At 41.1% G+C, this 12,481-nt stretch overlaps 1 protein-coding gene across 1 annotated transcript; it reads left to right on the top strand.

The window, feature by feature from the left end:
- The first annotated feature begins 255 nt into the window (after positions 1-255).
- si:dkey-32e6.6 (extracellular matrix protein 2) lies at positions 256-11,207 on the top strand. Its single transcript, XM_046056739.1, has 7 exons — positions 256-407; positions 862-977; positions 3,437-3,569; positions 3,653-3,810; positions 3,996-4,135; positions 9,176-9,502; positions 10,718-11,207. The coding sequence occupies exons 1-7, from the start codon at positions 353-355 to the stop codon at positions 10,884-10,886; spliced, it is 1,098 nt and encodes a 365-aa protein (XP_045912695.1). The 5' UTR covers positions 256-352; the 3' UTR covers positions 10,887-11,207.
- Positions 11,208-12,481: the final 1,274 nt, after the last annotated feature.

Here is a 12,481-nt window from a genome sequence, read left to right as displayed (position 1 = left end):
TGACAAAATACTATGATCATCCCTGGATTTCCATTTGCATTTTGAGGTGAAAATCACGTGCCGCCCCCAGTATCGTGGTGTGGTATTCAACAGGTTTACCCAATTGAGTTAATGGAGCAATTTTCTGTCATGTCATGTTTTTGAATTTGTCAATTGTCAGGAAGAGGAAGAAGAGCAGGAAGAGGGGGAGGAAGAAGAAGAGGAGGAGGAGGAGGAGGAGGAGGAGGAGGAGGAGGAGGCGGAGGCAACTGAGACTCCCAGCAATCAAACAGAAACACAATCCGGCTTTACAGAGTCTCCTCTCAGAGAGTGTCAGACTGCTGACAGAGAAATCAGCTGCAGGGGCATTGGCATGACTCACCTGCCAATCATCCACAACCCAGAGGCCACAAAGCTGGACATGGCAGGTGTGTGTGTGTGCGTGCGTGTGTGTGTGTGTATGTTGTGGTGGTGGTAGATTCATCATACAAAATGAGCATGTGTGTGCATAGTGGGATGGTATAAAATGGAAGTGGACTCAATCAATTATGAACTGGTTTATTTACATTATTATTTACGTTTATTCATAATTTGCTGTTACAGTCAATATGATGTCTTAACAGAAGTATATAGTATTTGGAAATGGATATGTGGAATTATTAAACCGGAAACTGAAATACATAGTTCACTGATTGATTATATTATTTACATCAACATCAAAACAAAAGTTCCAGCACCGATATGTCAACGTGACATGACCTGTGAGACAAGCCAAGTTCAAATGAAGTCACTTCTCATGTCAAAAAGACTTACAACTCATATTATATACATCCACTACATGTACTTGTATCATATATCCTACCATGTGCTTTATCTTTATAGAGAACAACATCAGAGTCCTCGCTCTGCAACCTCTCTCTGGTCTGCTGAACTTGGACACACTGGACCTGAGCAAAAACAAACTGGATGATGAGTCATTCGGCCAAAACCCCCTGTCTGTGAGTAACACCACTCTGTGCGCATTTTCTCATTCACCAGCACAGCTGTATACTTCTTTACAGTCAGCCTCAAACATTCCAGTCTCATCTGCAAGTACATCACACTTATAAAGTTTTATCCTGCATGTTTACTCATGCTTGAATGTACATCTCATTGCTACATTAGGGTTCAATTGAGGGATACCTGTTCTTGCTTTAAAGCACTTGTATATAAGTAAATGTAAGTAAAACTTTATTTATGTAGCACTTTTTTCAGTATTAACATCAAGCACAAACACAAAAACGCCACGCTCAAACAAGAGAAAAACATTTAAAAAGTAATCTGCAAACGTACAAATGCAGTGCACATACAGCAGAAAGAGCTGACCAAAATTTAATATTATAATATTGTTTGAAACAGTCAACAGACTCTTGCTGATACTATAATGACAGATTGTTCCATAGTCTGGGTGCTAAGACAGCAACAGAACAGTTGTATTTGATTTTTTTTGTTTTGTTTTATAGGCAAAAGAGCCAATGAAGCGAGACTAAAATAGAAGGAATGTGACATCTAGTCCTAGTCCCCTCCAGTCCTAGTTAAAAGCCTAGCTGCTGCGTTTTGTACAAGTTGAAAAGACATGCCAGGGCAGTTTGACTAAGGCAAGTGAAAAGGGCATTGCAGAAGTCAGGAGGGGAAAAATTAAGGTGTGAATTATGCGTTATAAATCAGATGCAGATAGTAATGGTCTGATTTTCGCACTGTTTCTGAGTTGATAAAAAGAACAGGATTGAACCAATTTGTTGACATGGTTTTAGAATTTCAGTTGAGAAAAATAATACCAAGATTCTTAAAGTTTGGTGTGACAAAGAGGACGATATACTCATGTGCCATTAGTAGCGTTTTCAGGGTCAATGATAAGAAGCTCAGTTTGATCAGAATTAAGCTGAAGGAAGTTTAGTGACATGTAGTCCTTTAAACATAATCTGGTTATACTAAAACATAAAGTGGAGTGTCGTCGGCGTAACAATCATGGGACGTAAACCAAAAAAGCATCTGACTATATGGCCCAAGAGAAGCATGTGCAAAGAGAAAAGAATAGGCCTGAGGACTAATCCTTAGGCACCCCAAATATAAGACACATAGTTACCCATAGAGACCAAAAAGCATTTGTTTGACAAATATGACACATACCACTCGAGGGCCTTCCCTGAGATATCAAATACAAATACTATACGCAAGAACACGGTCTCAAACCTGCAGTCCCAGACCTGAAGTACCAGTCCACTCTGCTCTACCTGCAGACGAGTGTTACAACAATCTTTTTTTTGTTTTTTGAATGCTGCTCTTTGTGTGTGTGTTTGGTTTTTTAAAATATGTTTTACATTTTATGCTTGAACGCATTTACTGAAAAGTACTGAATGGTGCGTCTTTCCTCCTCCAAAACTGGAGAGAGAAGGATGGGGTCCTAACCAGGCTTTATTTGTCCAACAGAGAAAAAACAAATAGGAGAAACAGAACCCAAAGGGAAAGAAACAACTAACAAAAATTTGCAATTTAGATTTACTAAGTTCTGTTTTTTGATGCTACATATTTGAACCATATTCTCAAGTGTTATTCAAATGAAACACTTGTCTGATGGTCAATTCCAAGAAAAAGCTTTTTACAGCTAAAATAAGATGTTTTAGAGCTATTAGTTGAATTGAAATTTGTATTTTGAGTGTTAAAAATCCTTTAGATCAGGCGTAGGTTGGCATGTGAAGAATTGCTCTGACATTTGTCCATAAAGCTCCCTCTTGTGGACAATTTGCAGCCTGCTATATGTGAATGAGTGAGTGTGTGAGTTACAAGCCAATTTTATAAGTCACTTTGCATCTAATTAAAATAAAAAAACAGGCTGTATCCTGTATCATTACAGTAATAAAAGGGCACTGAAAATTGCATTAACTAATCTTTTCTAAGAATATCCTCTGGTCTAACCTCTAAATGACCACAGGCCCAACACAGATCCTGACCACGCTGAGGCAGCCTACCAATCATTGCACACCACCATCAGCGAGCTCTTACAGCATTGGCTGGACAGACCTGTTGGAAAACAGCTGCAGCCAATGATGTGGAGAGAACAAAAAGGAAATTATTTTTAGAAGACCATTTTTCTTCATTTTGTGCTCACATCCCAGTAATGACAGAGGACTGATGGACTGGCTAGAGGGATGCTGCAAAAAATTGAGTCCACTGCTTTTACTTGACACACACCAACCACAGCAGCCTCCACTGAGGAGCCACACAGAGTGGCTTTACTAAAAATACAACATGATAGATGCCATTGAAGAGATGCACAGATTTCACATTCTCTCATTTGGTGTATTTCTGTGAACCCTGTGACTGTGTCCAGCTTGGCAAGCTGGGATAGAAAAGCATGGATTTGGAGACAAGTATCCATTTTGTCTGTTTGATCTTTCTGGCCTGTTCACCCATGCAGAACCTGACCTTTCTGAAGAAGCTGAACCTAGATGGCAACCAGCTTACCAGAATCCCAGCACTGCCATCATCTCTGGAGGAGCTCAAGGTTAACAGCAATATGCTCGGTACACTCACCCCTCACTGTTTCAAAGGTAGGACTTGTGTCTGTGTACATGGAGTAGAAACATCATCTTGTATGGAAATAATGAGAATATTATTTACTTTCCCTTTCTAGGTTTGATGAACCTGTTGACTCTGGAGCTGGAGGAGAATCCTCTCCATGAGGGCAGTGTGTCGCCACAAGCCTTTAGACCATTAGAGAGACTTCTGCACCTCCAGATGGACAACAACCGCTTCCGTTTCCTTCCTCTGGGCCTTCCTCGCTCTCTTCAGGTGCACTTGTATCACTTTACCGAATCCCGTAGGGAAAATCCTCCTCCTTAAAATGTTAGGATCTGCTAAACGAGCCCAGCTGGGATTCAGAATTTCAGAAAGCCAGACACTGCAGTACAAGAACTGCAATGCCACCTTGATGCCCCAAATCAGGCTCTCTAGTTGTATCTTTCTGTTCCTTATAGGAGCTGAAAATGAATAAGAATCTGATTGAGGAGGTGACAGAAGAGGCACTGAGGGGCTGCATCCATTTGAGGGTGCTGGACCTGAGGCACAACCTGCTGCGTGAGCAAGGCATCTCTACACAAGCCTGTACCCGTCTCAAGTACGTCCATCCATCCATCCATCCATCCAGAGCTTTTGATTAAATTTTTTTTCTGCAGTCTCTCCATCAGCCACAAGAGGGCATACTGGTGTTGTTTGGGATTTTGAACATTCTTGTTATATTTTTTCCCCAATGTTTAAATTGATTTGGTTTTCAGTTGATGGTTGTGTCACTTAAAAGGTGTGAAATAACACATTTCCATCAGAAAATCTTCTGACACGTCAGGTTACTATTTGTTTCATCAGTGTCAATATGATGAGGCTGATGCTTTCAGTCACTCACAACAATGTTCATTTCAAAGTCTTTGGCTGACAGACAGACACATTCTTTTTCTATTTTCCTCTTATTCTTCTCTCTCTCTCTCTCTCACACACACAGACACACACACGCACACACACACACACACACACACACAGGCACACACAGCTTGCATGCACGCATATCACAGAAGTTATGACAGCTGACCTTGTGTACTTAGATGAGTAGTGTGGGAGAGAGAGCTTGAGGGCAACTGTGTGCCTGTATGGGTGTGTTTGTGTATGTATGTCTCATGATGTGTCTCTATGATGGTGTGTGTGTGTGTGTGTGTATGTGTATGTGTGTGTGTGTGTGTGTGTGTGTGTTTAAATATAGTGAATTCCAGTGGGTTTTTCGTTTCTCCCTGGGATCCTTGTGAACCACAGTGGAAGCTAGAGGGGAAAGTGAGGAAAAGAAGATGCTAAAGAAACACAATAAATTGCAATTAGAGATACTTTGGATTGTACTGTATAACTGAAAACAGAAATATAAAATTAAAGATATATATTCAGGGGAAATTTGAAATGATCTTTTAATAATAGGTGGAGTACAGTAACAGTAAAACAAAATACCTTCTCCTAAGAGGGACAGAGAGATGACGTGAAGAAAGGAAGGAAGAGTTTGAGTGAAGCTGAAATGGAGGAAATTCAACTAGGCTGTAGTTTGAGCCTTAGTTTGACCTCTGACTTGAATGTATTTGACACTTGACCTCATTAATGGCGAGAGCAGCAGTCTTCCCATGGGCACTGCAGGCTTATTAGCTGGTCCTCTATTTTAAAAGCGTCATTCAGCACTGCATAGACAACAGTGTGTGAACAAATTCATCTTGACCTGAACTCCAGCAACACAGCAGGAGCTGATACCTTAAAGGTCATTAGTGAGACCCAAGTGGCATAAAACACGACGCCTCCCTGTAGTTGGATTTTATGTTATTCTGCAGAACTATAATAATTGAAATTTAAGCTGCTTGTGGAGAAATGAATTCACCACGCAACTCTGCAGACGTCTGCGGAGAAATATAGAGAAAGCGATTGTAAAAAGGGTGACACAGAATGAAAAGTAAATTGCATAACGATAAAATAAACTGCGGTGTGCTGGTTCTGGGTTGTGTTACATGTCATGGAGTCAGTGTTATTATTGCCTCCTGCTGGGTTTCAGTGATTGGAGGCAACTGCGGAGGATACTGGAGGTTACAGGGAGCTAGGGAGTGCAGTTTGCCAACTGCCAGCATCGCACCTCATTATCTACATTGTTAAAATATCTCATCTACAGTCAGTACTGTGTGTTTGTGTATGTTTAGATGCATGAAGTATAACTACATATAATATTATAGGTATATTATAAGTATTTAGAGTTTCGGTTCCTGAGCAACATTCATCTTTAAACACAAACACATGTGCACATTCCTGATTGCTGTCTTCTCCTGTCTCTTTATGTACCTGTCACCTTAAACAACAGTCTTACTGTACATGCCGCCATATCTACTTGTCCTTCTGTCGATCAAAACTGCACATGGGAGAAGTTTGCCTTCAGGGCTTTCTGGCAGAAAGGCTTTCTTCCTTTCTTTTTCCTTAACCTAGCCAAGTACCTTTGGTGCTTAAACCTAACCAAGTAGTATGACTTTCTGGCAGAAAGCCCTGAGGGCAAACTACACATCAAAACTTAACAGTGATCATATCACTGCTGCCTGCCAACAGACCTGACTCCAAACTCCACATGTTTGCTGACATAACCAGAACATGTTTTAAATTACTTCCACAATGATTAAAGCTACATAAACATCTCTCATTCCAAAAGTCCAAAATAATTATATTTCATGGGTAATATGTTTTCAATTGCAGCTTTTATTTTATGCCGTCAAACATTTTTATTGGGAAAATGATCGCAATCTGGACTTTCTACTTAAAGTACCTAATACCACAGGGTGTTCTGCAGCTTAACATAATAGTCTTGTAAATGTGTCATCGGCTTAAAATTGATCCATTAAAACTGCTCTGGCAGTATTAATTAGTAAGTGACAGAGAAGTCGTGTTTTATTTTATTTTATGTTGAAACAGATAGCATTTTTGGCTAACGGAAATCTATTTTTTGTCCATTTGTTTTGAATTATTTGTGCCATTTTGACAGAGAGGCTGTTGTTGGAGAAGATGTCTTTGTGGATTTTTCATCACTGCAGGCTCAGGCTGACTGCATGTAGGCACAGGTTCAGTGATCATCACACCAAAGATTTGTGTGTGTATTGTTATTGTTATGAAGTGTCTGAACCTGATGGGACTAGTAAAGAAAGCTTGTTCAACTTCAGACCTGCACAAATTGGTTTCATAATAAGCTTGCATAAATGGAAAAACAACAGCGCATGCACATACCCCCACACAAATAACACATCAGCTATGTTGCTGATACCATCACACAGATGTAAAGTGAAAATGCTCCAACTTAAATTATGTGATCTTTGGTTTTCATTTAAAGGTTTCCTCTTTGGTTACAAATCTGAAAAAGTATGTACACTACGCATGCTACATACATACATACATACTACAATGCTCACAATGGATGAAAGAGAATGCAATGCACTCTGTACCACTGCAGTAAATTATTAAAGTCATATTCGGTGTTTGATTGAATCTGTGTGCTTCAGTCTATTTTCAACAGCTGTGACAAAATTTTCCCAGATTTCAGTTTCGTAAATTCAGTGCACACAGAAGCTTGCACTGTAATGACTTGGTGTAGCTGAAGCCATGTCCGACCATTATCCATCCATCATTCCATTTTTTTGAAGTCCGGTCTTGGTCTGTCGGCAAAAGTACGTATGCCAGCTTGTGTGGTGCCGGCATGGTCGGCGCAGCACAGATTGAACTGTTTATGTTTGTAAGTGTTGTACTTCTGGCTTCTGTATCTGCTTTTGTTTGGTAGAGTGAGGCAAACCCCTCTGTGTGCTGGCTCCCATTAGAACCCAACACACTGTGGATGAGCAGGCCATCAGCTTAATTACTTCTGGCCACGCTTTGCACAAAAACATGGACACACACACGTGTGCACGTTTGGTTTTATGTGCTGTTTGTCTCTCCATAAATGCTTTAGAAATGAAGTAATACATTAATCTTGGAAAGAGGTTGCATGTATGTGTGTGTGTGTTTGAATATGATATGAATTGATTTCATAGTATATATAAGTGAATTTGCATTTTCAGTTGCACATGTAGTGTCTGGAAATGCCTGTGCTTGGCGCATCTCTGTGTCTATGAGCATGTATGTCCGTGTGTACGTTAGTGTTTCTTCTTCGCATCATGTTGTATGTACACGAGCATGCATGTGTGTTGGTGTGTAGAGGGGTGGAGGACTCAGAGAAGAGAGGACTGTGTGTCCCTCTGCTCATTAATACCATGTGGAGCTCTAAGCAGCGGTGGACTGCTGCTGAGCTTCCTGGCAAAGATTTAGAATAAAAATCAGCAGCACACAACTGGTCTGAACTGGTACTGAGAAACAGATAGAGCGATATATCTTTGAGAGTTTAAATTTCAAGTGGAAACCACATTTTTATAGCAATCCATAACTGCCATAATATGTATGTGTTAAACAAAAAGCCTGCTGTATGTTCAGTGTGTTGGCTCGTGTCATTGTGTGTCATTGTGCTCTCTCCCTTGTGTCTTAACGTTGTTTTCAGTAAAACATTTATGGTTGGATTAATGTGATGTTTATTACCCCCCTGTTAAACAGAGAGGCATGTAACCAACCTCAGGTTTCCTGAAGTCTATTGTGGACCCCCCCCCCCAACAAACAACAAAGATTAATGAGTTGTAAAGTTCAAGGGAGGAGAGTTAATGCAGAGCTTACTCTATGTCACCTTTATGAGTAGCAGAAATGCCACTCCAAGCGTCTCCCACACCCATAATCCTTCACTCTCTTTCTGCTCATTGGTGCCCATTTTACTTCTCTGTGTGATCACTGGCTGGCCACCTTAGGATGTTCTGGGCCAGTTGGCTGTTCAGTGTGGTCTATGAATGTCCAAAGAACAGGAAATTAGGTTCCCCTCCTGCTGTGAGCTGTGCTGTAAACTCACAACAGCTGTGTGGGATCTTTAAACAAAAACACTGAAGCCCTGTACTACATCTTCATCCCAGACTCTTGAAATCTATTCCTCCCTCTATGGCTAATAATTCTCTTTCCTGCAAACCAAACATTTTCATACCTCTTATCTGTCACTCAATCACAAATTCCCCCTCAAACTGTACCCCCCAGGCCCCATTATTTTATCCCCTGCAGCCCAGCCTCCCACTCTGCCTCCCCAACAGCGCTATGCATAAGTCTAGTAACTACTATTAAACATGAGGTCTGCAGTCAAAAGCCTTGGAATCAGAATGGAAGTGGATATCCATTAATCCATATTTAACCAAAACCCTGTAAAACATTACAGCATGCTAACATGCAGATGTTAAGCAGGCGTAATGTTTACAAATGTCAACCTTATGGAGGCGTAGAGGAAAGGTTGGGGGATCACCAAAGTCTTCAGGATACATTGTCTGGGAACCATGATCTGTAGACAATTTCATGGCAAGTCATCTCATACCTGTTGAGATATTTCAGTGTGGTAGACCAAATGACTGTCATACAGAGGGCATTGGTGTCCATAAAGCCATACCTCTTACATTGCTAAAAAAAAACCTTCAAGTTGAATTTTCATTTGATGGTCTTCTTCTTGTAGGTATCTGACTGAGATTCAGGATTCTTCTGTGTTTCTTCTCAGGTCCCTTGAAGCCTTGGACCTGTCCCACAACCAATTCACCTCTGTCCCAATGAATCTGCCTCGCCGTCTCCTCAAACTGAAACTCCAACACAACAACATCAATCACATCCCTGCCTTCTCGTTCCGTCACCTGCGGCCGGGCCTACAGTCCCTCCATCTATCACACAATGCCTTGAGCAATGAGGGTATGGAACGAGTCTCTTTTGCTGGAACGTTCCGCTCACTGGGTGAGCTCCTTTTGGACAACAATCGTCTGGAGGAGGTCCCTCGCTGTGTTCGTCAGTTTAAGAACCTGCAGGTGCTGCGACTGGACAACAACCAGATCAGGTAGAATTGCACTTTCTATTAAGTTGGTTTTAAAAAAAATTTATGTGATTTTCATGACGCAGGGATAAGCTAAGTACTTACTTGTTTGTTATTCAATCCTATCCTAATGCCATTAACTCGGCTAGTACAGCTCGCCTTGGAAATTACTCAAAGGAGCTTGGCAAAGAAGCAAAGGAGGATATTGTGGAACATTCAGTGTCTTATGGAAATACATTTATTAACACTGACATTTCAGCATCAGTTCTCCTTAGCACAAAGATGAAGACAATGACTTTTGTTGTTACAACTGTTTCATATTACTGCCAGTGAACTGTACCCGACTAACACAGTAACCCTGAGAAACATGGCTTGTTGGTTATCATGGTCAGCAGCCAAAATTGATGAATGTACCTCAAACTAAAAACTTAAATGGAAAAGTGTGTGACTTAAATGGAAACACTAGCATGCTAACATGCTGAGGTTTAGCAGGTATCATGTTTACGACGTTCAAATCACACAGTTGGTCCCTTAAGTGCCTTGGCTGTGAAGGAAGTAAAAAAAAAGTTAAATTGTACAAAACATGTTGTGACGTCGTCAAAGTAATATGATATGTCACAAAGTGATGTCCCATTATACCATTTCGGGCCCCTGCAGCCTCGATCACTTACCAGGTGATGTCAACTAAGTCTGTGATGGTTCAGGGTGTAGCCTTTAGAGTGGAGATTGAGATTGTGTAGCATGTTAGCATGCTGACATTCGGTAATTAGCACAAAACACAAACTACAGCTGAAGCTGGGAGAAAATTGTTTTTGCCTTATTTGACAGCTGACACAGTTGCTGTAGAGACAGGAATTATGAGGAGAGGGGTTAGGCATGCAAGAGCAGCAACCAGTCAAAATCATCAACCATGGACACTGCGGTTATGTAGCATAGCAACCACTAGGCAATCAGGGTAACCTATGTCATTAGCTTTGCAGGTCTTCGGTCATAAATCAAAGTACTGAACAAAGATTTTTTTTTATATGATGATAGTGCAAGAGTTATCACAAATTATTCTTTGGGGGGCACAAATGTCTCAAAATCATGTCAACCCTTCCAATAGTTGTTGAGACATTTCACTCCGAACTGCACATGTCAATGCTGGTAGCAATAGTGGGAAAATTCATGGGATCACAGAAGGCGCACAATTCATATGTAGTATGTCTAAATGTAAGTATTTGTATGTTGTGGTTGCAGGCTGGTGAGGAAGTGGGGAGTGTGCCACCCTCGTAATTCTGGCTCCACCTTGGCTTCAGTCCACTTGGAGAATAATCTGCTAGAGTTGGAGAGGATTCCCCCAAATGCCTTCTCCTGTCTCACTGATGCTCAGGGACTGGTCCTCTATCCACAGCAGGGACACTCATAAGACCAGTAGGCCGCACAGTGGGACAAACATACACAGAGAGATACATACCCATAATATGCATCATCATGACATACAGCTACCCAATTGTTTCTGGGGGTTTTCTGTATCCTCCATTTGTCTCCTCTGCTTGCCTCATTCATGCATCAAACCCATCAGGCAGGGTTTACAGGAAAAAAGCTTTATCATGTAGTTTGCTGAGTCAGTCAGTGTTATAATTTTATCATTGTCAAACCCATCTTTTTCTTTTTTCTTTTTATTTTGTCTTTGATTAGGAAAATGACTGTTATGATTTTGTATGTATTAAAGCAAATGTGTAATTTACACGGTAATGGAAGTGGTCATTATATGAAGTGCTCTTGGAAGTGTAAATAGATAAACATTGCAGTGAAATCCAGATCCACTCTAAACAATGGTTGTAAACTGGCTTTTCATTAAAGTACAAGGTATTAAAATGATGCTTTTGAGAAAACGAAGGCTGAAATGGATTAACCTGTGTCTCTAGTTTAAGTTTGGGGCTTGTAGGAGGAGCCTTTAGTCAGTGTAACTAGATATAAAGTAGGTATGTTTGGATGTGAGTCAGATTTTGGGACTGCAGCATTATACAAGAGAAAATGTCTAGTGACACATAGTGAACCTAATGGGCCCATTAGGAAGGAAAATATCACCAGATGAGTTCCAACATAAACATCCACCACCAGCCGCTCAGTGAAAACACATAATCACTCTTACTGTGAGGGGGGCCTCAGTCAAGGCCTCCAAACATATAGAGGTGACGTCAGCCACTATAGGATTATGACAAGTAATTGGGGTGCAAGTATATGTGTGTTTGGAGGAGTACGCGTGCACCCTTTATTTGGGTTAGCAGTAAGAAAGACGGGAAATGGTGAGTAACATGTTAGCACAGTGGAACTAAGGGACAAACAACAAGCTGACTTTTAGGACACAATGCAGTGATTGTTCTTAGAAAGTATCTAAGCTGCTCAGTGAAAGATGAGAAGAGCAGCAGTTCATGTCTAGTTGAGTCCAATAAGATGTGGTTAGAAGAGAGAGAGGAAAGAGCCGTGGCGCATTCTGAGCTCTTTTCCGTTTGGGAGCTAAAGCCACTGGAGTTCTGGTATCCTGCCAGCCTTACTGACAAAGTTACTTCACGGATCTCAATGTTCTCTCTTTCTCTTTTCCATGTGTGTCTCTATCGCCACTACTGCATCTCCCTGTCCTTCTACTGCTGTTTGTCCCGCTCCCAATGCCTTTTTCCTCTCTCACCTCCTTCCACACAGTTAATGGTGCATAATAAATAACACTGCACCATTCTTCTGTCTCAGCATATCTGTGATCTCGGCCCCTTCAGAGATACTTTGAGCTCTGTGGTGTGAGTGTGACGTGCATGAGAGCCTTGCCCATAACATTTCTGTGTTCGGTACGGTCTTGATGAGAACATAACAGAGCCAGAGGAAAAAGCAGACACCCTACTGCGCTCTGTGTTATTGTTTTCTCTGAGACAACAACTCTCTTTCCTTTCATTCCCCCTGTCCTGCATTATTACCAAAAACCTGCGTTGATTCACAATATGGTCAGCTGCTGTACATGAAATCTTG

Source organism: Micropterus dolomieu, linkage group LG08 (assembly GCF_021292245.1).
Source record: "Micropterus dolomieu isolate WLL.071019.BEF.003 ecotype Adirondacks linkage group LG08, ASM2129224v1, whole genome shotgun sequence".
Classification (NCBI taxonomy): domain Eukaryota; kingdom Metazoa; phylum Chordata; class Actinopteri; order Centrarchiformes; family Centrarchidae; genus Micropterus; species Micropterus dolomieu.
Note: the sequence above shows the minus strand (reverse complement) of the source record. Positions and strands in the feature narration are given on the sequence as shown.

Excerpts from the sequence above, each read along its gene's own strand:
- si:dkey-32e6.6 (XM_046056739.1), top strand. The coding sequence starts at position 353 with ATGACTCACCTGCCAATCATCCACAACCCAGAGGCCACAAAGCTGGAC. Across the intron at positions 4,136-9,175 it reads CAAGCCTGTACCCGTCTCAA|GTCCCTTGAAGCCTTGGACC; the intron begins GTACGTCCATCC and ends GTTTCTTCTCAG. Across the intron at positions 9,503-10,717 it reads CTGGACAACAACCAGATCAG|GCTGGTGAGGAAGTGGGGAG; the intron begins GTAGAATTGCAC and ends TTGTGGTTGCAG.